The 23,647-nt window shown below is 36.2% G+C and overlaps 1 protein-coding gene and 1 long non-coding RNA gene across 2 annotated transcripts in view; one reads left to right on the top strand and one right to left on the bottom strand.

The window, feature by feature from the left end:
• The window catches only part of LOC143589186 (uncharacterized), a 28,390-nt gene extending 23,170 nt beyond the window's left edge, over positions 1 to 5,220 (top strand). Inside the window, exon 3 of the long non-coding RNA XR_013145228.1 lies at positions 5,071 to 5,220. This is a non-coding gene — a long non-coding RNA (uncharacterized LOC143589186). The remainder of the gene's footprint in view (positions 1 to 5,070) is intronic.
• On the bottom strand, positions 3,692 to 5,629 carry LOC143589185 (F-box/FBD/LRR-repeat protein At1g13570-like). The gene is made up of 3 exons (XM_077070018.1): positions 4,798 to 5,629; positions 4,532 to 4,699; positions 3,692 to 4,431 (listed from the first exon to the last, which is right to left on the bottom strand). Exons 1-3 carry the CDS (start codon positions 5,581 to 5,583, stop codon positions 4,180 to 4,182), a joined length of 1,206 nt encoding a protein of 401 aa, XP_076926133.1. The 5' UTR covers positions 5,584 to 5,629; the 3' UTR covers positions 3,692 to 4,179.
• Between the last annotated feature and the right edge of the window lie 18,018 nt (positions 5,630 to 23,647).

Below are 23,647 nucleotides of genomic sequence, written 5' to 3'. Positions count from 1 at the left end.
TAAACAATCAATCCATAATAGTTGGAATGACAATAATCGATTAGGGTCAGCAACTAATAACTCTAGTGACTAAGACTACGTCTATTACACCTAAAAATATATTTAATTTCAAATCTAAAAGTTTATTCGGGTTTTTCGGGTTGACCCGAAACTTAAAAATCAAACCCGAATTATTACGGTTTGAGTTCAGGTTAGTCTTTTCTCGGGTTCAGGTTTTTCGGTTCGGGTAAGTTCGGGTTCCGGTTGGGTTTCAGGTAAAAGTGACGGCCCTAACTCACACATCTAACTCATTAAATTATGAGAGTGAGTTTTTATAATTTAGTGAGTGGTTTAATGTGTTATGAGTAAATAAGAGAGAAATGTTGTAATTTTTCTATATATTTGAAAAGTTCTTGTAGCACCTTATATTTTAATACTTTTGTAAGTGGTTACAATTGTAATCGAGTGTGTATGTATAATGTAATCGAGTTTATATGTAATCGATGCCCATATGAGAAGTAATCGATCTGGATTCTATTTGACTCCGTATATATTCACTGAAATCGGTTTCTTTTGTAATCAAACTCCATTGTAATCGAGTGTAAGGGTTTGTATGCGAACCTTGAGTGTAATCGATTAAGACTCGTACACAGTGTAATCGATTTTATTGTATGCGAGTACGGATGTGGCCATTCGATCAGAACTTGTAATTGAGCTCAGATTGTAATCGATGTGTATGTGTACCTGATTTTCTTTGTAATCGAATTCTTCGATGGTCAAAGTAATCGATCACTGTGGGTTTCTTAGGTGCACAGTAGTTGGACTTTCAAGTGCCCTTTTTTCATATGATTATATATTATTATTATTATTATTATTATTTAACATAATAACCTTTAACATGATGCTATCTTACCCCTTAAGCGCTCTCGTGACCATTTTCGGGTAAGACTTGACTCGGGAAATCATAAAGTTTGGATCTTTAAACCTTAATCGTTCAAGACTAGATTTTTAGGGTTCCTTTCTAACGATTCGTTTCCATTTTGGGTTCGTTTCTTTCATCAACAACATCAAGTTTTCAACTTTAATGTTCGTTTAAAGCCGATCTACTCTAGATACAAGTTTCAAGACTAATCGTTTATTAAAACATAAACTTTAAGATCAAGAACATACCTTTATGGGTTTGTTTGGTTTCGGCTAGCTTGTTTATGAATCTTAAATCCTTGGATCTATCTTATATATAGAAGATCTAATAATGGTTAGTTTGATTTGGTCTCGGATCTCTTTCTTTCTCTCTTGGCCGTTTATGTAATAAGGAAGGTGTGTGTGTTTGGAGTGTGTGTAGATATTATGGAAAGGATGGAATGAGATTTCGGGTTTTAGGATGTCTTAAGGGAGTATTTATACCCCTTAAGGCCCATGGACCTAAGCCCATCCCACCATCTTAATTCATTTTAAGTCCATGATCCTTTCTATTTTTAATATTAGTTAAACGTTAACACACGACAATCTTAACGAAATCTTTATTTAATATTATAATTTAACATTATAATATTTAGGATGTTACAGCCTACAATCTCCTGTTCTGGGGAAACCCCCACCCTGAAAGCCCACTACAGTAGTACCTCTATAAATTAATAATGTTGGGACCGAAATATTTTATTAATTTAGTGAAATATTATTATATCGATAAATTAATACATTATTAATTTAAAGAGTTGGCTTATATTCGTGAGCAACTCTCAAATTAATGCATCGACCTTAAAAATTTTCATGTCCTTTTAGTTTACCTATTTGAAGAAAATAGAAACAAGGACCTTCAAAATTCTCATGTACATTCACACATTAATGAACTTGTGAAGTTCAGTGTACATAGATCTAGATTGATCACCATAAATGTTAAATGATAAATTTTAAAATCACATCAACTATGGCTTTTAAACTAAAAGGTGTTCAAAAATTCACGATGACTGATCAACAACGAAAACTATTATGCGAGTATAAGAGAGATCACCAAGGTTGCACTTAGCAAGATTTGGTGCAGTGGGTTGACAAAACTTTCTATTTAAAAGTTAGTCAATGAAAAATATTAAACACTTTTAAGAGATCATCGGAGTTCCTATTGGCTAACTTTGATAAAGATGGATCTTCCATGCGTCACAAAGCAGCCAAGTGTCCAGACATGGAAAAAGTTGTTTACGAATAGATTCATTTTTACTAGACAATCTTAGAAGAGTGAATCGCGGTTTTCGTCCATGTGGTTTGTCTAAATTTGCGGTTTTAGTTAATAGTTTCAATTTGTATCTGTTTATTCGGAACGGGTATGAATACGAGTATTCAAATTTACCAGATTTTAAACACATGTATATTTGGGTATTGGTACAGGTACGGGTACTTGCTACCCGTTAGGATTATGTATGGGTTTTTTTATTGGAATTTATAAAACTCATAACTCTGATAGTGTTTTTACCGGGATATCCTTAAGCCTTCCATCGAGCTCTAATCAAACCACATTTCTCTTTTTTTTCCAATCACTAAGTAGCAACATTCATCATCATTTAATTTTATATAATGGTTGATTTGTTTCAATTTTAATTTTGGTATTATGCTATTATGTTTTGGTTGTGGTATTTTGGTTTTGGTTTTATAGATAATTGATTGTTGGTATCGTACATGTATTGATACCAAGTTTAGTGGAGTTTAAAAAAAATAAATAAGTGGTACCAAAGCGGGTGTGGATACCAAGATTAATGCTTTTCGGTACATGTACTTTCGGGTACAAGCACATGTACGGTACTGATCTTATCCCTGATTGGATTGCTTATTTTATCTTCTTATGACTTATGTTATAAGTTGTTTGGGAAAGTTAAACTCTGTGAGTGCATAGTCATAAGTTATAACTTTGTAACTTATATAACTCATAAGGAGGTAAAATAAGGAATCCCAAATACCCACTTAAGATTGTTTTAGGGTTTTTATAAAATAGGATTGTGTATTTGAAAATTTTCTGTTAGAGTGGTTGTGAGTGAATTAAAGAGATAAAATAATAAAATTAATAAAAATATTATTTAATTGAAAATGATTTATAAGATATAAAGTATATTTTGTTAATGCTCTTATTAGAGCTACTTATAATTTATGACAATTGCATTATTTTTATAACTAAGAATAGGAAAATATATAATTGAATTTTGTATTAGGTAACTATAATATTAAAGAGTTATCTTTGTTTTGTTATATACTATAATCTTGTTACTAAATTGATTTTTAGTGTAAAAAGTAACTAAATAACAACTTCTAGGCTTAAATTGATATACTATAATCTTGTTTTTTTTAGTTAAATTCCACAGAAGGTTTGCAAAAAAAAATAACTAGCCCAAAATTGTTAACATTCTGAGCGAGATAAAGGTGTTAAATTTTTTATGGATTAAAAACAGAGTGAAATGTTTAGTTATAGATTGGGCTAGTTGGAATAGATCGATTTTGTATTCTGATAGTTAATTTGTTCTTTTTACCGCCCCTGCTAGCTTCTCGTTGGAGAGGTTTGGTTTTGGTATAATAAAATTTGCCGTTCAAAAAAAAAAAAAAAAAAAAAAACTAGCCAAAAATAAAAACTGCAACTAGTGGTCTATTCCCACGTTTTGCATGCCCAATTATTTATAAACATCTAGATAATAAGACAAGTAGTGATATATCCTCACCAAAAAGTCAACTTTGACTTTGTTGACCTGCTTCCAAAAACAACTTGTGTCCTTGTAATCTCTAGTTTCATCTTTCCTGCTATATATACATCAGAGACTTAAATCATAAACAGTATTATCATTACAACTGGAATCCCCTGCTCCTATTAACCTCCATTAACAGTAAACAACAGTTTTCAAATTCCCGGAACTCAATTTCCCAAAACTTGATCCCATGTAGCCCAACCAACCTCGCTTTCTCCCATGTAAACTAACAATCTAAAGCATATCCATTGTGACTCATTCCAAAGTAAGAAGCCATATATCACCTTAATTCATACTAGACTAACAATCAAACTCATAAGCATTGTGACCCATTCCAAAATAAGACGCCAAACATCACCTTAATTCATAGTATACTAGACGTAACAAACACAGTTTTCAAGTTTCAAAGTAACAAACCAAGCTTTACCATAATATATTCAGTAGAAACAAAAGACAAGTTAAAAACAACTTCCTAAAATTAGAAAAAATCAATTTCAGCTAAAGTGGAGGCTCGACGGAGCTTCAACAACTTCCTAGCAAACATCAACTGCTCACCGGGTGCAAGAGAAAAGTAGGGATGAATAACAATCTTTTTTAACAAAGGAGAACACGCAAATAAGTACTTTATCAAGTACATTTCATTCTCTGAACCTTTAAAATTTTTAAGTTCCAACCTCTTGAGCCCCGTTATGTTGTATTCCACCTCTGGTATTGGAATGGGGTCAGCCTCCTGCAAGAATAACCAGCTAGTGTTCAAATGCAAAACTATACAAGACTATATATGATTTCAAGAATCTGCAGATTTATAAGATGGGCGATATGATACGTACACATTTACCTACTATGATTTCAAGAGTCCGCAGATTCGGGCAGCTCCTAATCAATTCAAAAGCACAAGATAACTGTATACCATTGCATAAATCTATGGATAGTAAAGTAAGATCCTGGAGGCAGGGAAAGGCAATAGAGGACCCCGTGTTAGCAACAGCTTCTATCAACTACAAGGAGATACTGTTATCCCGTTATATATATATATATAAAAGGAGACTATTTTTTTGTAAATTAAACTTCAAAAACACAATCTAGCATTGATTACCTTGCCGCATTCAAAATCCAACTCAAGCTGTTGAAGTTTTGGAAGAGAACCTAGAAGCTCAATGATTGTATTGGAACTAGAAAAATTCATTGTAGTGTCAAGATTACGCAATGATAAAGATAATATTTTCAGATTTTCAAGCCTTGCAATCTCATCTATCTTTACTTTGCATGACGTATAAGTATCTTCTAGTTTCAAAATCTCAAGTAAAGGACACCGAGTAATAACCCCTCCAAGTTCACTGTCCGCTCCATAAAACTCTAAGCTCAATAGATTCGGAAAACCATGAAACGTAGGTGGAGGATTGAAACAACAATTACGAAGTGCCAAATGTTTCAACTCTAAACACGAGAAAAGATGGATAGGCAGCTTAAATGGTGTATCATTATAATCCTCAAGAGTGAGGTCCTTAATTCCTTTTCTAGACAAGAATGAAATCCAGTGAATGACATCTTCATCGTCAACGTCCAATTCTTCATCGACATAGAGGACACACTTTGTAATGGCTCCTCTAAGTTGAAGAAGAATCCTGCTAATAACTCTCTCTTGATTATTTTCCGCTTTTGTTTTTCTTAAATATTCAAAGAACCTCCGGTCAAATACGAGTTGGCTAATAAGCATAGTCCACTTAAACCTCCAGTTACTTGACAAAATAGCGGTCCTCGCAGCATCTTGTAACGGTAACCGATCGAGAATATTAGTTAGCACATTATCAGGCATGCCGCTAATGAAATCTTCTTCTATTGCAAACTCGGATGTTATATGTCTCGCGTGAATCGGTTCCATTATTCTAAGAAAATGAAATACATTGTTATAATGATTAACACAAAGATACACATCAACCCTAGAAGGGTGGCTAATTCCCCCAGTTTTTAACCCTAGATTCAGATTCATAGTAAATTAGCTAGGCATAATAATAATAATAATAATAATAATAATAATAATAATAATAATAATAGTAAATTAGGTAGGCATAACAATAATAGTAAATTTAATAATAATAATAATAACATATTATTCATCGTTGTTTGTTGGTTAATGATTTGTTTCAGCAAAGAAGTGATGAAAACACGTATATGATTCTAACCTTTAAAGAAATAATTAGCAGAAAGAGTATCCGATGATTGTGACTACAACAGCCGCTTTAATTTCAAGTCTCGGACCTCCCCTCCCCTATTTATTATTCTTTAAGAGTCAGGGCCGGCTCTAGGAAAAATATTTTTGGGCCAATAACTAAAATGAATATTTTGCTAGGTTTAAACAATTTAATTTTAAATGAAACTAATAACCTCCCCTCCCCTCCCCTCCCCTCCCCTGTTTATTATTCTTATTACGGATACTGGTACGGGTGTGGATACTTTAGGTACGGTACTCGCTTTGGTACCCACTTGTTCTTTCAAAAAAATCTCCACTAAACTAGGTATCGGAACGGTACGGTACCAACAATCAATTATCTATGATACCACAACCGTAATACCACAACCAGAACCGTAATGCCGCAACCAAAACATAATATTAAAACTAAAAAATAAAAATGAAACAAATCAACCATAATTTAAAATTCATTCCCTTTTCCTTTGCTTTGTTTGTTGCTTCCTTAATTTATATAGAAAAACAAGAGAGAAAGTTAATACATGTTATTTAATGATATACACAATTACATATACATCATACATGAAATAAAAATATACGAATACACAATATATGAATATACACATATAGATTGAGAATGAACTTATTCAATTACTATATTATGTTTTGAAAATCCCGCTTGAAAGTTAAGTCACGAGTGTTGAAAATCTAATAGAAACCCCTACATATTCTAAACAGGTATTAGTACCCGTAATACCCGTACCTGTACCCGAAAGTACTCGTACCTCTAATCAGTAAATTTGGGTACCATACCAGTACCCAATAGACACGTACGAGTACTGAACAGGTACGAGTATTCAGGAAAAAAAACCTCATCCCTAGTTGAAGCAATATTTTCTTTTGCCTTACTGTCAAGTATGAATTAAAGGCGAACTCCCAAAAATCCTTCACCGAATATCTGAAGAACAAAGGTGTTTTACAACATGAAAAAATCCCCAGCCAAATGCCTCAAGCTAACCCGAACCTGATTGGGCTTTTTAGCCCATTGTAGTTGCTCTAAGCTAAGATTATAGGTATGTTTCGCAATGGAATTTCTAATTACGGCGAAAGTTTAAATATTATGTAGAAGCTTACATGTCAACTAACTAGTGTGGTAGTGGCCCTTATTCTACATCATATCTTTAGTGGATTCCTCATTTAACATTTGGGTATATTCCATTCATTCGAGCTTAAGTTTTTTTCATTTTTTTTTCTTTTTTACATTATCACCCTCCTATGGAATCGATGCCAAAATTTCAAAATTGGAAGCTGAACCCAGTCATGTTTATATAACACATATCTTCACCTGGTCCTCACTAAATATGACCTCTTGATTCATGTCTTTTGCTCTTAATGTGAACATGAAAACTACGACTCTTAATAGAGACTCACTGCCAACCATGTTCACGCTTCTGATGCATCATGTAGCTTCATATATCAGGCACTTCCCATAACTCTAGTCTATATATACATTAAGATAAGCCATTTTCAATATATATAAACACATCAAGTAACTACTAAGGAACACACATGAAGGGAAAAGCCAAGTGTCCCTAAGAGATCCTCCGAACACTTCACTGGGATGCTTTGTTCGGATTTCCTACTGAAGTGTTTGGGGGAACTCCAAGTGCCACTTGACAACCAGCAAAGTAACTACCAAGGAACACACATGAAGGGAAAGCCAAGTGTCCCTAAGAGATCCTCCGAACACTTCACTGGGATGCTTTGTTCGGATTTCCTACTGAAGTGTTTGGGGGAACTCCAAGTGCCACTTGACAACTAGCAAAGTAACTATACCAAGGAACACACATGAAGGGAAAAGCCAAGTGTCCCCAAGGGATACTCCGAACACTTCACTTGGATGCTTTGTTAGGATTTCCTATTGAAGTGTTTTGGGAGAACTTCAAGTGTCACTTGACAACCAACAAAGTAACTACTAAGGAACATACATGAAGGGAAAACCCAAGTATCCCAAGGGATCCTCCAAACACTTCACTAGGATGTTATGTTAGGATTTCCTACTGAAGTTTTTGGGGGAACTTAAAGTTACACTTGACAACCAGCAAATTGTAGAAATGTTGGGCACTTCTAAAAGTATGTTGTAAGTGATAGATCTTCTAAGTACATTAGTCAAGGAGTTGTGGCTGAGTTTGAGTATATGTCAACCGGTTTCGTTTTTTTTTTTAACAAATGACCTTTATTTAGTATTTTCTTACAACATTAGAAACCAATAATCCCCTAACTCTGCTTATTATATATTTTTTTATGCAGCTGGTTTTGATGACACTAATTATCTAAAAGCATTTTGATGCAGAAACTATTTACACTCAGTGCTTATTATATATTCATACGCAAATCAATCAACGCTAACGATGGGAGCAAAAGAAGTGGAGGGATGTTGCTATTGGCAAAGTGAGCGCGAACGCTTATAATGGGTTAAAAAGATTACTTATTTGGTTGAAGGTTGGCTTGATGTGAAGTTTCCGGCATTGGGATTCTCATCTGATCTTAAAGAGTGGCTAGAGAATTCGCATTTAAGTGTGGCTGAAAGGAATTGTGGATGCGATTATTTAATTTGCTTTGTGAGCTATTTGGCAGCTTCGAAATGATACGGTTTTCTTGCAGAGGCAATCAGATTTTGTAATGCGCTGTTGTTTGATGATGATTTTTTTTCTTTTTTTTGGGTACTCTAGCTAGTAGAAAGAATGCATGTAAACTACATTGTTGAATAACCCCAATTCACTAACGGAATTATCTATTTCTTTCTTGGCGGGCTGGTATGATGCTAGTCGGTGCATAGTAAAATGCCGACTTTCAAAATTAAAGAAACTGAAGCAAACTCGGATAGTCTTTGCTTTGTGTATATTCAAACCGTTTTGATAAATGGAATATTGTAACCATTTGATTTTAGTTAATAAAGAGTTTGTCTAAAAAATGCAAAACTCTATTCTTGTCATCAAATTACTTTAAAAATGAAAACATCACATAAATAGAAAATAAAGTATCACATAATTGATGATAAACAATATAATTGTAAAAACTAAACTTATTTTCTAATAGACCATAAATGTTAGACTAAATCGTCTCGAAGTGCTTTATGGAATACATTGCTATGTAGAATCTCTTAACCAATTCAACCGTTCTTCTAAATCTAGTCTTCCCTCATGACTTGCCGGTTCTATTCCATCCTCCTCATTGTTTGATTATCTGTTTACAACGTATGCGTCATCTTCTTTTGTTGTGCCTTATTATGCATGCGTGTGCCATCGAGCTGGTAATTTCTGACACTTCAACCCCTTCTTGACCTTGTAACATGTGCCATCGAGCTTGGACGACACTAAATGCCCTCTTGACACCCTCTTTAGGATTCAAGACAATATTTAATTCTTGGCTTTTTAGGGTCTTGCGAGTACGAGAAGCTTTTTACAAGTATAGACCATTCGGGATAGATTTCATTTGCTTCATTCTATCCTATGCTGTATACCTTGCCATTCACAATTACATGGCGGTGCTTTACTTACTAACACTTCATTGAATATTCATGACTTGATTTATAACATCGATATCATTATGTTATCATGCAAGTATGCAACTCCAAAAAGGGCACGCCAAATCCAAAGGAGATGCGACGCAATGCATTATGGTGGGATGCCTTGGTCACCTCGTTTATATTTCCTTTTCCGATGAACAGTGCTGTTTTTCATGCCAAATGCATACAATCAAAGTTTTCTCGCATTCCGGGAATCCTGTCACATGTTGAATGTGCCTATAGTAATGGTTGGATGTTAATTTTTAAGGCTTCTACGATATTGATTAGAATATCAATAGATAACATAGTTGCAAAATTTTTGTACACGCTTGGCAATCATTATTTCAGCAATCCATATGTATTCATGAATTTGATGAGTTGTCGTATCATACGCTAAGGTTGTGCATATTGGGCGGTAAAATGGGGCGGGAAGAGGAAGGAACTGTTAGGTATTACGTGTACGCGGCTGACCCGAAAGGAGTCGGATAGGGCTAAAGAAATCAATACAATACAACGGCTCGGGCCTTAAGAACTTAACGGTATTTCTAATTGATTTATAAAACAAAAAAAAACGTGCAGCGGAAACAAACGAGAAGTAATACTGAACTCAAATTAATTAAACAAACAACCAAACTAGAACCGAATATAAATTAGAACCTGGACTTGCTTGCGTCTTGTTCAATCTTGATCAAACAAACCAACAACATGCAACTGTCAACAATATTCTTGACTTTTGGCGTATGCTTAATATCTCACAGGACACACAGCAACAATTGCAAAACCAAATTAATAATTGCAATATATTAATACTTTAGTGGTGGCGGCAGTGAACTTATCACAAACACAAATCAACTTCAAACAATATTAATAATAATAATATTATTATAATGCAATAAAGTAAAGTTGAACACGGGATTTACGTGGTTCGGTCACGGTGTGTAACCTACGTCCACGGGCAACGAACAGTGTCTCTTCTTTTATTGAGGTGCTCAAGAAATTACAACATACAACATTGTTTATATAGGGAGGCTAACTAGGGTTTATTTCTTTCTCCATAAGTTACAAGAAATAATATAAAACGGGCCACTAAAGTTGAGTGGGTGGCCAACCTATTCAACCCTTCTAGTCTTCAACTGCCCAACCCAAGACGGGCCGGGGCTACACCCGTCTTAAACCCAACAATCTCCCACTTGGAGCCTCGGAACGTCTTCACTTGCTCCACCTGTAAACACACCAGTACCTGTAATCTTTTGTCTTCAATATAAACCATGTCTTCTACCTGTTCGTCGCCACCTCCTCAACACTATTCCTGGAGACCAACTGAAGCTACACATAGCTTCAGTTTGTCCAAGGTCACAACCTTGGTAAACATATCCGCCGGATTCCTGTCTCCCCTAATGTTGTTCAACCGAATAGTCCCATCACTGACTAAACCCCGAATGTAATGATAACGCATATGAATGTGCTTTGTTTTACCATGATACACAGGATTCTTGGCTAATTTCACAGCACTTTCATTATCGCAGCACAATGGATAATCTGTTTGTTCCCTGCCTAACTCCTCTAAGAAAGTCCTCAACCAAACAAGCTCTTTACTCGCTTCAGCAGCTGCCATATACTCAGCTTCTGTGGTTGAGAGTGCCACACTCTTTTGCAGTCTAGACTTCCAACAGATTGCAGTATCCCCCATAGTGAACACATATCCCGTAGTACTCTTATAAGTCTCCTTACATCCGCCCAAGTCAGCATCTGAAAACCCTTTAAGAATTGCATTCTTGCCTTTAAAGCATAAGGCCATCTTTGAAGTTCCCTTTAGGTACCTAAGCAGCCACTTCACTGCTTCCCAATGTGCTTTCCCTGGATTTGACATGAACCTGCTAATAACTCCCACTGCGTGAGCGATATCAAGTCTCGTGCATACCATTGCATACATAAGACTACCCACTGCAGATGCATGAGGAATCTTTGCCATCTCTGCCTTTTCTCCATCAGTACTATGAGACTGATCCTTAGAAAGTTTAATATGACTACCCATAGGTGTACTTCGAGTAGCGGTTTTCTCATCGCTCACGTTAAACTTCTCTAAAATCTTCCATATGTATTTCTCTTGAGATAAAGTTAGAAAACTGTCCTTCTTGTTTCTGGTGATGCTCATGCCAAGAATTTGCTTGGCTGGACCTAAATCTTTCATTTCAAATTCTTCAGACATCTGTCGCTTCAACTTATTAATCTCTGACATGTCTGAACCGACAATCAACATATCATCTACATACAACAGTAGAATGATATAAGAACTGGCGAATTTCTTGAGATAACAACAGTGGTCCATCTCACATCCTGCCCATAAAATCATCAAACTTGATATACCACTGCCTGGGCGCCTGCTTCAACCCATAAAGACTCTTCTTTAACTTGCACACCATGCTTTCTTTACCAACTGTTTGAAACCCCTCTGGTTGTGCCATGTAGATATCCTCCTCAAGGTCACCATGCAGAAAAGTTGTCTTCACATCCAACTGCTCTAGATGTAAGTTTTCTGCAGCCACAATACTAAGCACCAGTCTGATTGTAGTCATTTTTACCACAGGGGAAAATATCTCATTATAATCAACCCCATGCTTTTGTTGGAACCCTTTCACTACCAATAGTGCTTTGTATCTTTTTGTATCATCACTTTCATCCTTGATCCTGAATACCCATCGGTTCTGAAGAGCTTTCTTCCCGGCCGGAAGCTTTGTAAGAACCCAAGTCTCGTTCTTGTTAAGTGAATCCATCTCTTCTCTCATCGCTTTCTCCCACTGAGACGAGTCTTTCAAGCTCATTACTTCAGAGTAACACTGTGGTTCACCATTCTCTGTCAGTAGAAGGTAATTAACAGAAGGAGAATATCTCTTAGGAGGTCTAATGGTTCTGGAAGACCTCCTAACCTCTAACTGAGGTGTAATCATTTCTTGTTCTAGTGGAGACTGTTCAGTATTAGGCTCTGAACTCCCACTGTCAGAGAAATCCTCAAATTCATCTGCAGTTTCTTCCAAAACCTCTTCTGATGTTTCTGAGCTCTGACTATCAATCTTCTCACTTGAATCTTCAAACTCTACATGTTCTTTATCAACTTCTTGTGTGAATGACTTTCTATCTTTGTAAAGTCTTGCTTCATTAAAAACCGGATCACGAGCCCGACATACCTTTCTGGCCTCTGGATCCCAAAGCCTATAGCCCATCTTTGCGTCTCCATAGCCTGTAAAAGTACACTTCTTCGCCTTAGGGTCAAGCTTGTCCCTCTATGTATCTTTTATCCCAATGTAAGCATCACAACCGAACACTTTAAGATGTTTGAATTTAACCTCTTTTCCACTCCATACTTCCTCTGGAAGTCTGAATCCAAGAGGAACTGACGGTCCTCTATTTATAAGATATGCAGCAGTGTTGACTGCATCTGCCCAGAAGGTCTTTGGAAGCCCTGCATTTAACCTCATTGCCCTAGCTCTTTCATTCAGTGTCCTATTAATTCTTTCGGCTACTCCATTCTGCTGTGGCGTATCGGGAACGGTATTAATCATCTTTATACCCCTCTCAGCACAGTAATTAACGAATTCCTTGCTGATGTACTCCCCACCATTGTCAGACTTTAAACACTTCACTTTCAGATTCGTTTCCATCTCCACGGCTGCCCTCCATTTCTTAAAAATCTCAAATACCTCGAACTTGTTTTTGAGAAAATAGACCCATAGCTTCCGTGTAGCGTCATCAATGAAAGTAACGTAGTAGTTGGAGCCTCCTAATGATGATACTAGTGTTGGTCCATACACATCAGTATGAACAAGCTCAAGCTTCTTTGCTTTAAGTGTTTTTTCCTGATTTTATGAAGGTGACCCGTTTCTTCTTGCCAAGCACACAAGGTTCACAGAACCCTGTATCAAGTTCCACCTTTTTCAAATCAGGGAATTTTTCTTTCTCTGCCAGTATCTTCAAACCTTTCTCACTCATGTGGCCGAGTCGTCGATGCCACAAACATGATGGACTCGGTCCACTAGCCACTGAATTCACCTCTCCTGCTGAGATTTCTGCCATGTACAACGTACCCCTTTTCTTCCCACGAGCAATTACCAAGTTACCTTTTATGACCTTCCATTTCCCTCCTCCGAAAGTAACACTATAACCTTCAACATCAAGCTGCCCAATAGAAATCAGCATCTTCCTTAACCCAGGAATTATTCTGACATCTTTCAGACTCCATGTAGTTCCTAAAGAAGTCTTCAAGTCGATATCCCCCATCCCGGTAATATCTAGAGCCTCATTATTCGCCAAACGGACTTTACCAAAGTTTCCTGTTCTAACATTCATTAGGCTCTTTGTGATAAACGTGGCATGGAAAGACGCACCAGAGTCCATGATCCAAGACTCAACTGTGTTCTCAACACAACAGACTAGGGCTTCATCATCTGAAACTTCATTTGTAGCAGCATTTACTTCCGAAGTAGATTTTACTTCCTTTTTCTGTTGAGGTGCTGGAGGGTTGGTACATTGACTTCTGAAATGCCCATTCTCCTGGCAATTCAGGTAATATCTTTTCTTGGTCTAGACTTGCTTCTTTTCCTAGATTTTGATAAACCCCTGTTGCCTCCTCTGTTCTTGCTTCTCCCTCTACCTTCAGCACTTAGCAAAGTGCTTGATGATTCTCCATTATTCCTCCTTCTAGAATCTTCATTCAAAATCAGGTCACGAACTTTGTTGAAAGTCAAGGCATCCGAACCAACTGAACTGGTGACTGCAGTGATTGTTCCTGACCAGCTGTACGGTAATGAAGACAAAAGTAGGCAAGCTTGCAATTCATCATCAATCTTGAACTTCACCGATGATAAACGTCTCAGGTGAGAATTGAAGGTGTATATGTGTTCGGTAACAGAACCTCCCTCTTTCATGCGTGTGTTTACCAACTCCCGGATTAGGAACACCTTATTTGCAGATGATGGCTTCTCATACATGTTTGACAACGCCTCCATGATTCCACGCGCCGTGGTTTCGTCTAAGATGTTGTACGCCACGTTCATAGACAAGGCAAGCCTAATTGTTGACTTTGCCTTCTTGTCAATAGCTTTCCACTCATCTGTAATCTTTTCTGGCGGTTCCTCCAAAGCCACATCTAGATCTTTCTGTATTAGCAAATCCGTGATTTGCATCTTCCACCATCCAAAGTTTTGTTCATCGAACTTCTCGATTTTCGTTTTACCCTCATCAGCTATAATACCGGAGATCAAAGAGTGAGAGCCAACACTGGCTCTGATACCACTTGTTAGGTATTACGTGTACGCGGCTGACCCGAAAGGAGTCGGATAGGGCTAAAGAAATCAATACAATACAACGGCTCGGGCCTTAAGAACTTAACGGTATTTCTAATTGATTTATAAAACAAAAAAAAACGTGCAGCGGAAACAAACGAGAAGTAATACTGAACTCAAATTAATTAAACAAACAACCAAACTAGAACCGAATATAAATTAGAACCTGGACTTGCTTGCGTCTTGTTCAATCTTGATCAAACAAACCAACAACATGCAACTGTCAACAATATTCTTGACTTTTGGCGTATGCTTAATATCTCACGGGACACACAGCAACAATTGCAAAACCAAATTAATAATTGCAATATATTAATACTTTAGTGGTGGCGGCAGTGAACTTATCACAAACACAAATCAACTTCAAACAATATTAATAATAATAATATTATTATAATGCAATAAAGTAAAGTTGAACACGGGATTTACGTGGTTCGGTCACGGTGTGTAACCTACGTCCACGGGCAACGAACAGTGTCTCTTCTTTTATTGAGGTGCTCAAGAAATTACAACATACAACATTGTTTATATAGGGAGGCTAACTAGGGTTTATTTCTTTCTCAATAAGTTACAAGAAATAATATAAAACGGGCCACTAAAGTTGAGTGGGTGGCCAACCCATTCAACCCTTCTAGTCTTCAACTGCCCAACCCAAGACGGGCCGGGGCTACACCCGTATTAAACCCAACAGGAACACCGCCCCGGGTGATAATAGGGGTGAATGGGGGGGGGGGGGCAATGTGTTTTTGTCGTCGGTTCTTGTTTGAAGAATATTATTATTTTAGTCTTTTATCTGTAGCATATATATACATACTACACTATTACACCCCTAAACAAAAAAACTCTCCTTTGCTGATCAGGCGCCACGCGGCAAAAATCGCCTCATTTGTAGTCCATCCACTACACATAGCCTAACAGACGAAGAACTGGGCAGATGCTTTTCTGAATGGAGAAAGACTCTCTACCCGCAACATCTACTTGTTGTTGAAAGGATAATTGGCAGATAAAACATTCACATTTCTAAGAAATATTGCACAACGCATACGGAACCAGTGTCTAAATTAGTTATCAGGGAACACCGCATTCAAAGTAAAGTAGTCGTTCCATAGACGATTGGCGCCATCTTCACGCCCCCTCTTTATTTCTTTGTGTTTCCGGCTAATTGCCCAGAACTTGATCCTTGTTGATGCTTTCACATCAAGTACATTTTCTCAACGTCATTGGACACCATTTGTTGTAATAATTCGTGACAAAGTTAGCTATATGCAAGTATCATCATAACTAGAGCTCATTTTTTTCCCAAATAAATGAGTGCTTTAGAGAGAAATACTGTCGGCATGAGTTTGAAATATATATATATTGGAATGAATATTTATATGCGTGTACGGGTGTTATATTATTGATTTTATTTACAGAAATTTCATTTAGAAAACAGAAAATTAGGCGTTGCTACTTTTGGAATTTGAATTTTTTGTTTTTTTATTTTAGTTGATAAATAGCCGCTGGCCGGGGAGTCCCACCTCGCGTGCTCCGACGTTCGTTTGCATAGTCGGACGTAGGTTCAGGACATCAACTCCACAAGGCAGCTTGGTCCTTGCCTTCCAAGTTCGTGATCTCCACGCGCGTCAAAGAACATGGGGATATATATTGGAGAAGCTCTAAGCTAAGATTATATGTATTCTTTTGCAATGAATTTTTAACCATAGCAAAGGTTTGGATACCATGTACTCATGTAGTAGCTTACTTGCCAACTAACTAGTGTGGGAGTGGCCCTTATTCTACATCATATCTTTAGCGGATTCCTCATTTAGCCTTTGGGTATATTCCATTCCATTCGAGCTTCATTTTTTTTTACGTTATCCCTCCTATCATATGCCAAAATTTCAAAAGTTTGAAGGTGAACCTAGTCATGTTTTATGGATACATGAACAAACAAGTATATGACGCATATCTTCACCTGGTCCTCATTAAGTATGACCTCTTGATTCATGTCTTTTGCTCTTAATGTGAACATGAAAACTGTGACTCTTAATAGAGACTCATTGCCAACCATGTCCACGCTTACGATACATCATGCAGCTTCATATATCAGACATTTCCCACAACTCTCGTCTACATATACATTAACATAAGCCATTTTCAATAATCACACACATCAAGTAATTACTACAAAGGAACATGCATGAAGGGAAACACCAAGTGTCCCTAAGAGATCCTCCGAACACTTCATTGGGATCATGTTTTAGTACGATTTCCTACTGAAGTGTTTGGGGGAACTCCAAGTGCCACTTGACAACCAGGAAAGTAACTACTAAGGAACACACATGAAGGGAAAAGCCAAGTGTCCCTAAGGGATCCTCCGAACACTTCACTGGGATGCTTTGTTAGGATTTCCTACTGAAATGTTTGGGGGAACTCCAAGTGCCACTTGACAACCAGCAAAGTAACTACTAAGGAACACACACGAAGGGAAAAGCCAAGTGTCCCTATGGGATCCTCCGAACACTTCACTGGGATCATGTTTCAGTACGATTTCCTACTGAAGTGTTTGGGGGAACTCCAAGTGCCACTTGACAACCAGCAAAGTAACTACTAAGGAACACACACGAAGGGAAAAGCCAAGTGTCCCTAAGGGATCCTCCGAACACTACATTGGGATCATGTTTAAGTACGATTTCCTACTGAAGTGTTTGGGGAACTCCAAGTGCCACTTGACAACCATCAAAGTAGAAATGTTGGGCACTACTAAAAATACGTTGTAAGTGATCGATCTTCTAAGTACATTAGGCAAGGAGTTGTGGCTGAACATATGAACTTTATTTAATTGTTTGTTACAACATAAGAAACCAGTAATCCTCTAAGCTTAGGGGGCGTTTGGGATTGCTTATTTTCACCAACTTATAACTTATAAACTCTTTGAGAAGTAATAAGATGTTTGGGATTGCTTGTATTGTGAAAGGAAAAGTTCCTTATAAACTTAATGAAAAGTTATAAGGAAGTAAAATAAGGAATCCCAAACACCCCCTTATTATATATTTATTTGCTTATGCCGCTGGTTTTAGTGACACTAATTATCAGAAACTATTCAAACTCAGTTAACATACGCAAATTAATCAAGGCATATAATGGATTAAAAATATTGGTGATTTGGTTGAAGCTAGGTTGGCTTGATGTTAAGTTGCCGGCTTTGAGATTCCGAACTGATCTTAAAGAGTGACTTGAGAATTTGCCTTATGTGTGGCTAAGAAAGGAATTGTGAGTGCGATTATTTAAGTTGCTTTGTGGACTATTTGGAGTTTGAATTGATTAGAGGCAATCAAAGTATGCTTTATAATTTGATCATGTTTTTTTTCGCTTTTTATTGGTGAACTCTAGCTGGTAGGAAGAATAAATGTAAACTGAGTTGATGCGTATTGCGTAGTAAAATACCGATGTTCAAAATGAAGAAATTGAAGCAAACTGGGAATGCTAGCAGGCTTTGGCATATTCAAACCGTTTTGATAAATAGGATATTGCAACTATTTGATTTTGGCTAATAAAGAATTTGTCAAAAAAAAAATGCAACACTATCGATGTCGTCTTGAAATTACTTTTAATATTTTTTTATCGTTCGTAATTATATATATAACAATTTTAAAGATTGTGCTGCATCATTAGTTGTACCATGTGCATTGTGAGTTGTACTTTAGTTTTGTATTTTTCATAATTAGTTAACCCACTATTTCTTACAATTAATTAACCAACTATTTCCAATCCCATGTTCCATCTACCTCTTGATTTTAAAACTCACGTTTTTCTTTAACGAGTGATCGTACCAGAACTACATTTCACTTTCCACTTTCTTCTGCTTTCACTATGTTAATATGGTTTTGCAATTGATAATGTGATTCGCAACAATTGAGGTGTGACTCCTCTGAATTGATGCCTTCGACTTACGTGATTATGGCTTACGCCCCCGTAACGTGGGGTCTACCAACTAGTTTTAAATAATAGGATATAACTTAAATTAAAATAGAAAGTAATAAAATTTAAATGCAAATTTAAATTAATAAAGAAAAAATTACAAATAGAAAATAAATAATTACATAATTAATAAAACAACATTAGATTAAAAGTAAATTATAAAAACAAAACTTATTTTCTAACTGACCACAAATGTTAGACTAAATCGTCTCGGAGCGTTTTATGGAGTACTTTGATCTGTAAAATCTCAAAATCGATTAAACCTTAACCAATCTTCGAAATGCTTGCCAGTTCTTTTTCATCCTTCTCATAATTCGACCATTAGTTTACATTGTATCCTCCATCTTCTTTTTGTGCATTATTATGCATCCGAACAATATATATGTTAGTATTTTGATGCTCCACCACCCCCCCCCACCACCACCACCCACCCCCTGACATTGTGTCGTATGTCATCGGCTTGGAGGACATTAAACACCCTCTTGACATCCTCTAACGGATTCATGACAAATTTTAATTCTTTGCTATTTAGTGCTCGGTAGATACAATAAGCTTTTTACAAATGTGGCTCATTCAGGGTCGATTTCATTTGCTAGGTAGTGTTGTTTATCGTGTACCATGCCATCCATGGTAATATTATATGGCAATGTGTTGCCAACTAACACTTTGTTGAATACTAATGACTTATTTATGACATCCATGTCACTATTTGATCGCGCAACTCCAAAACAAGCATGTCAAATTCGAAGGCCATGCGATGCAACCACCTCGAACATTATGATCAGACGCCTTGGTCACCACGTGTATATTTCCCTTTCCAATCAACATGGCAGTTTTTTCATGCCTAATGCATACAATCAATGCTTCCTCGCATTTTGGGATCCCGTGAACGTTGAATATGCCTATATTAACCTTTTGATGTCACTTTTGTTAGGCTTTTTAAGATATTGTTTAGCATATATTTGACAACATACCTGTGAAACTTTTGTTCACACTCAACAATCATACTGTCACCGATCTGTGTTTATTCCTTTGTTTGATCAGTTGTCGTGACATACAATAACCGACAAATATACGCGTATGCATCTTTGAATACGGAAAACCTCTTTCTACTGATCGCATCTACTTGTTATAAGTATAGTTATTTGGCTGATAAATCGTTCACAATTCTAAGGAATACAGAATACTACACGATGCTTACGGAACCAACGTCTAAGCTAACTATAAGGGAACACCACATTTGAAGTAAAGTAGTCGGTCCATAGACTATTGTCGCCATCTTCATGACGCCTCTTTATTTCTTTATGTTTCCAGCTACATGTCCGGAACTTGACCCTTGTTGCTACTTTCACATCAACTAAATATTTTTCAACGTTATCAGACTCTTTTTCTTGAAATAACTCGTGACGAAATTTGCTATATGTGAGTCATAATCATCACTAGAGTTCATTTTTTCTAAGATATATGAGTGGTTTAGAGAAATATATTCGGCATGAGTTTGAAATATGTTGGAGTGAGTAATGAATGTGTATGGGTGTTAATTTATAGATTTTGTTAATAGAAATTTTGTTTAAAATAACAGTAAAATTTGGCCTTGCTATTTTTGTAATTTGAAATAAGCGTTCGTCAGCATAGCCGGACATAGGATCCGGACTACAGCTCCACAAGGCTGTTTGATCCGTGCCTTCCAGTTAAGTCCGTGATTTCCAGTGGCGTAGCCAAGAATTATTTTTTACGTGATTTCCAGTTAAGTCCGTACGTGATTCCCGTGAACATTGAATGAATGATCGTCTATCACTTAAGTTTGGGTTTTCTACGGGTTCGATGTTGAAATTTATACGGATTTGATGTCAAAATACATGAATATATAACACTAAAAAGAAATTTGTACGGATTCGGCCGAACCCGTTCCCCAAAAGCTGCCAATGCCCCTGGTAATCTCCACGCTAACCGGACCCTAGGGGCTAGGAGTGGTTGTGCGTAGGAGATGCTCTATGCTAACTAGTGTTGGGGTCACCTAACTAGAAGCTTACAGATCAACTAACTAGTGTTGGAGTCACCCTTAATCTACATCTTTAGCGGAGAATTTAGGTATATTTCATTCCATTCCAGCTTTAGGTTTATCATTTATTTACGTTATCACCCTCCTATGGAATCGTATGCCAAAATGTCAAAAGTTGGAAGTTGAACCTAGTCTTGTTTTCGGGATAAATGAAGAAACAAGTATATAGTGCATATCTTCACCTGGTCCTCACCATATATGACCTCTTGATTGATCATGTCTTAATGTGAACATGAAAACTACGACTCTTAATCGAGACTCATTGCCAACCATGTTCACGCTTCTGATGCATCATGCAGCTTCATATGTCAGACACAACTCGTAACTCTTGTGTATATATACGTTAACACAAGCCATTTTCAATATATATATAAACACATCAAGTAACTACTAAGGAACACACATGAAGGGAAAAGTCAAGTGTCCCTAAGGGATCCTCTGAACACTTCACTGGGATCATGTGTTAGTACGATTTCCTACTGAAGTGTTTGGGGGAACTCCAAGTGCCACTTGACAACCAGCAAAGTAGAAGTGTTCGGCATTGCTACTAATATGTCGTAAGTGATCGATCTTCTGAGTGCATTAGTCACAGAATATTTGTGAATGGGCAACAGAATCTTATTAATTATAAAGACAAATCTCATTTATTTAGTGACACCATAAGAAAGCAAACCAGGAATCATCTAATTATAAGAATATATATTTTACTACAACAGATTGTTTTCATGACATAAATTATCAATATGTTGGGAACTAAAGTAGTGAAGGATTTTTTTTTTTTTTTTTTTGGCAGAGTGAGCACACATGGATAATTGTCTTCACTTTTTTGTTACGATACTAATAGTGTAGGGGTCATAATATAATTGTTGTATAGTATAGGGGTCCTTGTGCATTTGTTAACCTTCCGTAACGATCAAGGAGAATAGAAGACATAGGTGAATTTCAGAGTTGGTGTTCTTCTGTTTATCGGTGTTGGACATGATTACCAAATTGTATCGTAACAGTTTTTGCAACAAACCGAAATCAAACTAAGACAGTCGATTTCTTGTTTATAACTTAGCACATAAGCAAAGGTTTAAAACATGACTCAATGGGGTTTTCCTATAGTGATGGGTGTCTCCACTCAGATATTGTGGGTAGTTCTAAACGATGTTAAAAAGTTGTTTTTATCGAGCAAAGAGACTCCGCTCATTTAATTTGATTTCCATTACTTTAGACCCGATACATTAGACTAGGTTACCCATAATCGCAATACAGGCTGGGTTAGCTGACCATGTCACCATGTCCTCTGAGCCCATCTCCATTATCAGCCCAATTAAACATATAATAGCCCAACGAAATTGTATTTTAAACTGTTTGTTTATTCCCAAAAAATTTTACGAATTACATTTATACAACAAAAGATTTTATGATATTTTTTTTATTAGTATTTTACCAAAATAGGGTTGAGGGAAAAAGTATTTACTTTAAGGCTTTGGTTATACATACACCATGTTGGTTATTCATACACATGGGTAGCCTATACGAGTCGTATAGGCTCTATGCGGCTCGTATAGGTGCATGGTCGTATACCACCTATACGAGTCGTATAGACCAGAAAAGTAATTAAAAATCTCTGGTCAATGTACATGCTAACATGCTGTATATACGAGTCGTATAGACCATATACGGCTCGTATAGGTCAGACGAGTTATGTAGGCTATGCTAGCTGGAAAATCTATACGGCTTGAATAGACTGCAAAAAGCTGTCACACTGACACGTTCGTACACAGGTCAATAAATTAGGGTTATACGAGCCGTATAGCCTTATTCCCGCTCCAGGGGGCTGGTGTATGCATAGCATGACCCTTTACTTAAATATGTGATTTGAAAACTATTTACCAAAATAGGTTTTCCTTTATAAATTTATCTTTTCCCACTCCCATCAAGTAATTTACTTTCTATTAAAAATACTACGTAAAAAGCATAGATATTTGAGTTTGGAAACTGTTAAAAAACATGAGTTAAAATTAAAATAAACTTTTATTTTTTATTTTTTATTTTTTATTGTGTTTTCTAGTGTCCTTGTAAACTGCTTCATATATTCATATATTTATTTATTTATTATCAAATGCGTCTTAAAAAGATGAGTTTGAAGTTGTTTATTTGTTTATTATGGTCAAGACGATGTTTTAGAACAACAAAAAGTTATTATTTTTTGCTTTTAAAATTTCATTTTCATCTTTTGACTATAAATAACATACGCAAAAAAATAACTTAAATTCACTAACTTAAAAAACAAGACAAACAAAATACACAGTTGTGTTTAATTTTTTTCTCGACATTCAAGTTCAAATTTCGTTGAATGAAAAAACGTATCCAAACTAGAGTATTTTTTACGTCATAAGCTACACGAGTGTCAATAAGTTATCTGTATAATGAAGAACCGGTCTGATTATGACTGAATATCGGCACATGTATCAGTATTACGGAACCGGTAATGACATTTGTTTTTTATGGTTTTCCTTGTTGTGTTTAATTATTTTTTTTCGACATTTCTGTAAAGTTTTATTCAAAATATTTTTCTTCTGGTATTTTAAACTTTACGGGTTCAAGTACCGTACCAGCATCGATGGCAACCCAACTGATTTCGAGTTAACAACATTGTTACTTATATCGATATTAAGTCCTATATAATTTTTAAACACTTCTATATAAAAATACTTAAAAAAAACCATAACAATAACAATAATAAAGCAAATAAAAACAAATACAGTAAAAAATAAAAATAAAAATGTTTTTGTTTTAAATCGGTTATGATAAATTAAGTTTTTATTTATGATTTTT

This window comes from Bidens hawaiensis, unplaced genomic scaffold (genome assembly GCF_021521415.1).
Source record: "Bidens hawaiensis isolate Kalapana, Puna unplaced genomic scaffold, B.hawaiensis_p1.1 tig00037265_1, whole genome shotgun sequence".
Taxonomy (NCBI): Eukaryota; Viridiplantae; Streptophyta; class Magnoliopsida; order Asterales; family Asteraceae; genus Bidens; species Bidens hawaiensis.
Note: the sequence above shows the minus strand (reverse complement) of the source record. Positions and strands in the feature narration are given on the sequence as shown.

Coding starts and splice junctions, on each gene's coding strand:
- LOC143589185 (XM_077070018.1), bottom strand. CDS start 5,583: ATGGAACCGATTCACGCGAGACATATAACATCCGAGTTTGCAATAGAA. Junction 4,700..4,797: donor TGGATTTTGAATGCGGCAAG/GTAATCAATGCT, acceptor ATCTCCTTGTAG/TTGATAGAAGCTGTTGCTAA. Junction 4,432..4,531: donor AAATCATAGTAGGTAAATGT/GTACGTATCATA, acceptor TTATTCTTGCAG/GAGGCTGACCCCATTCCAAT.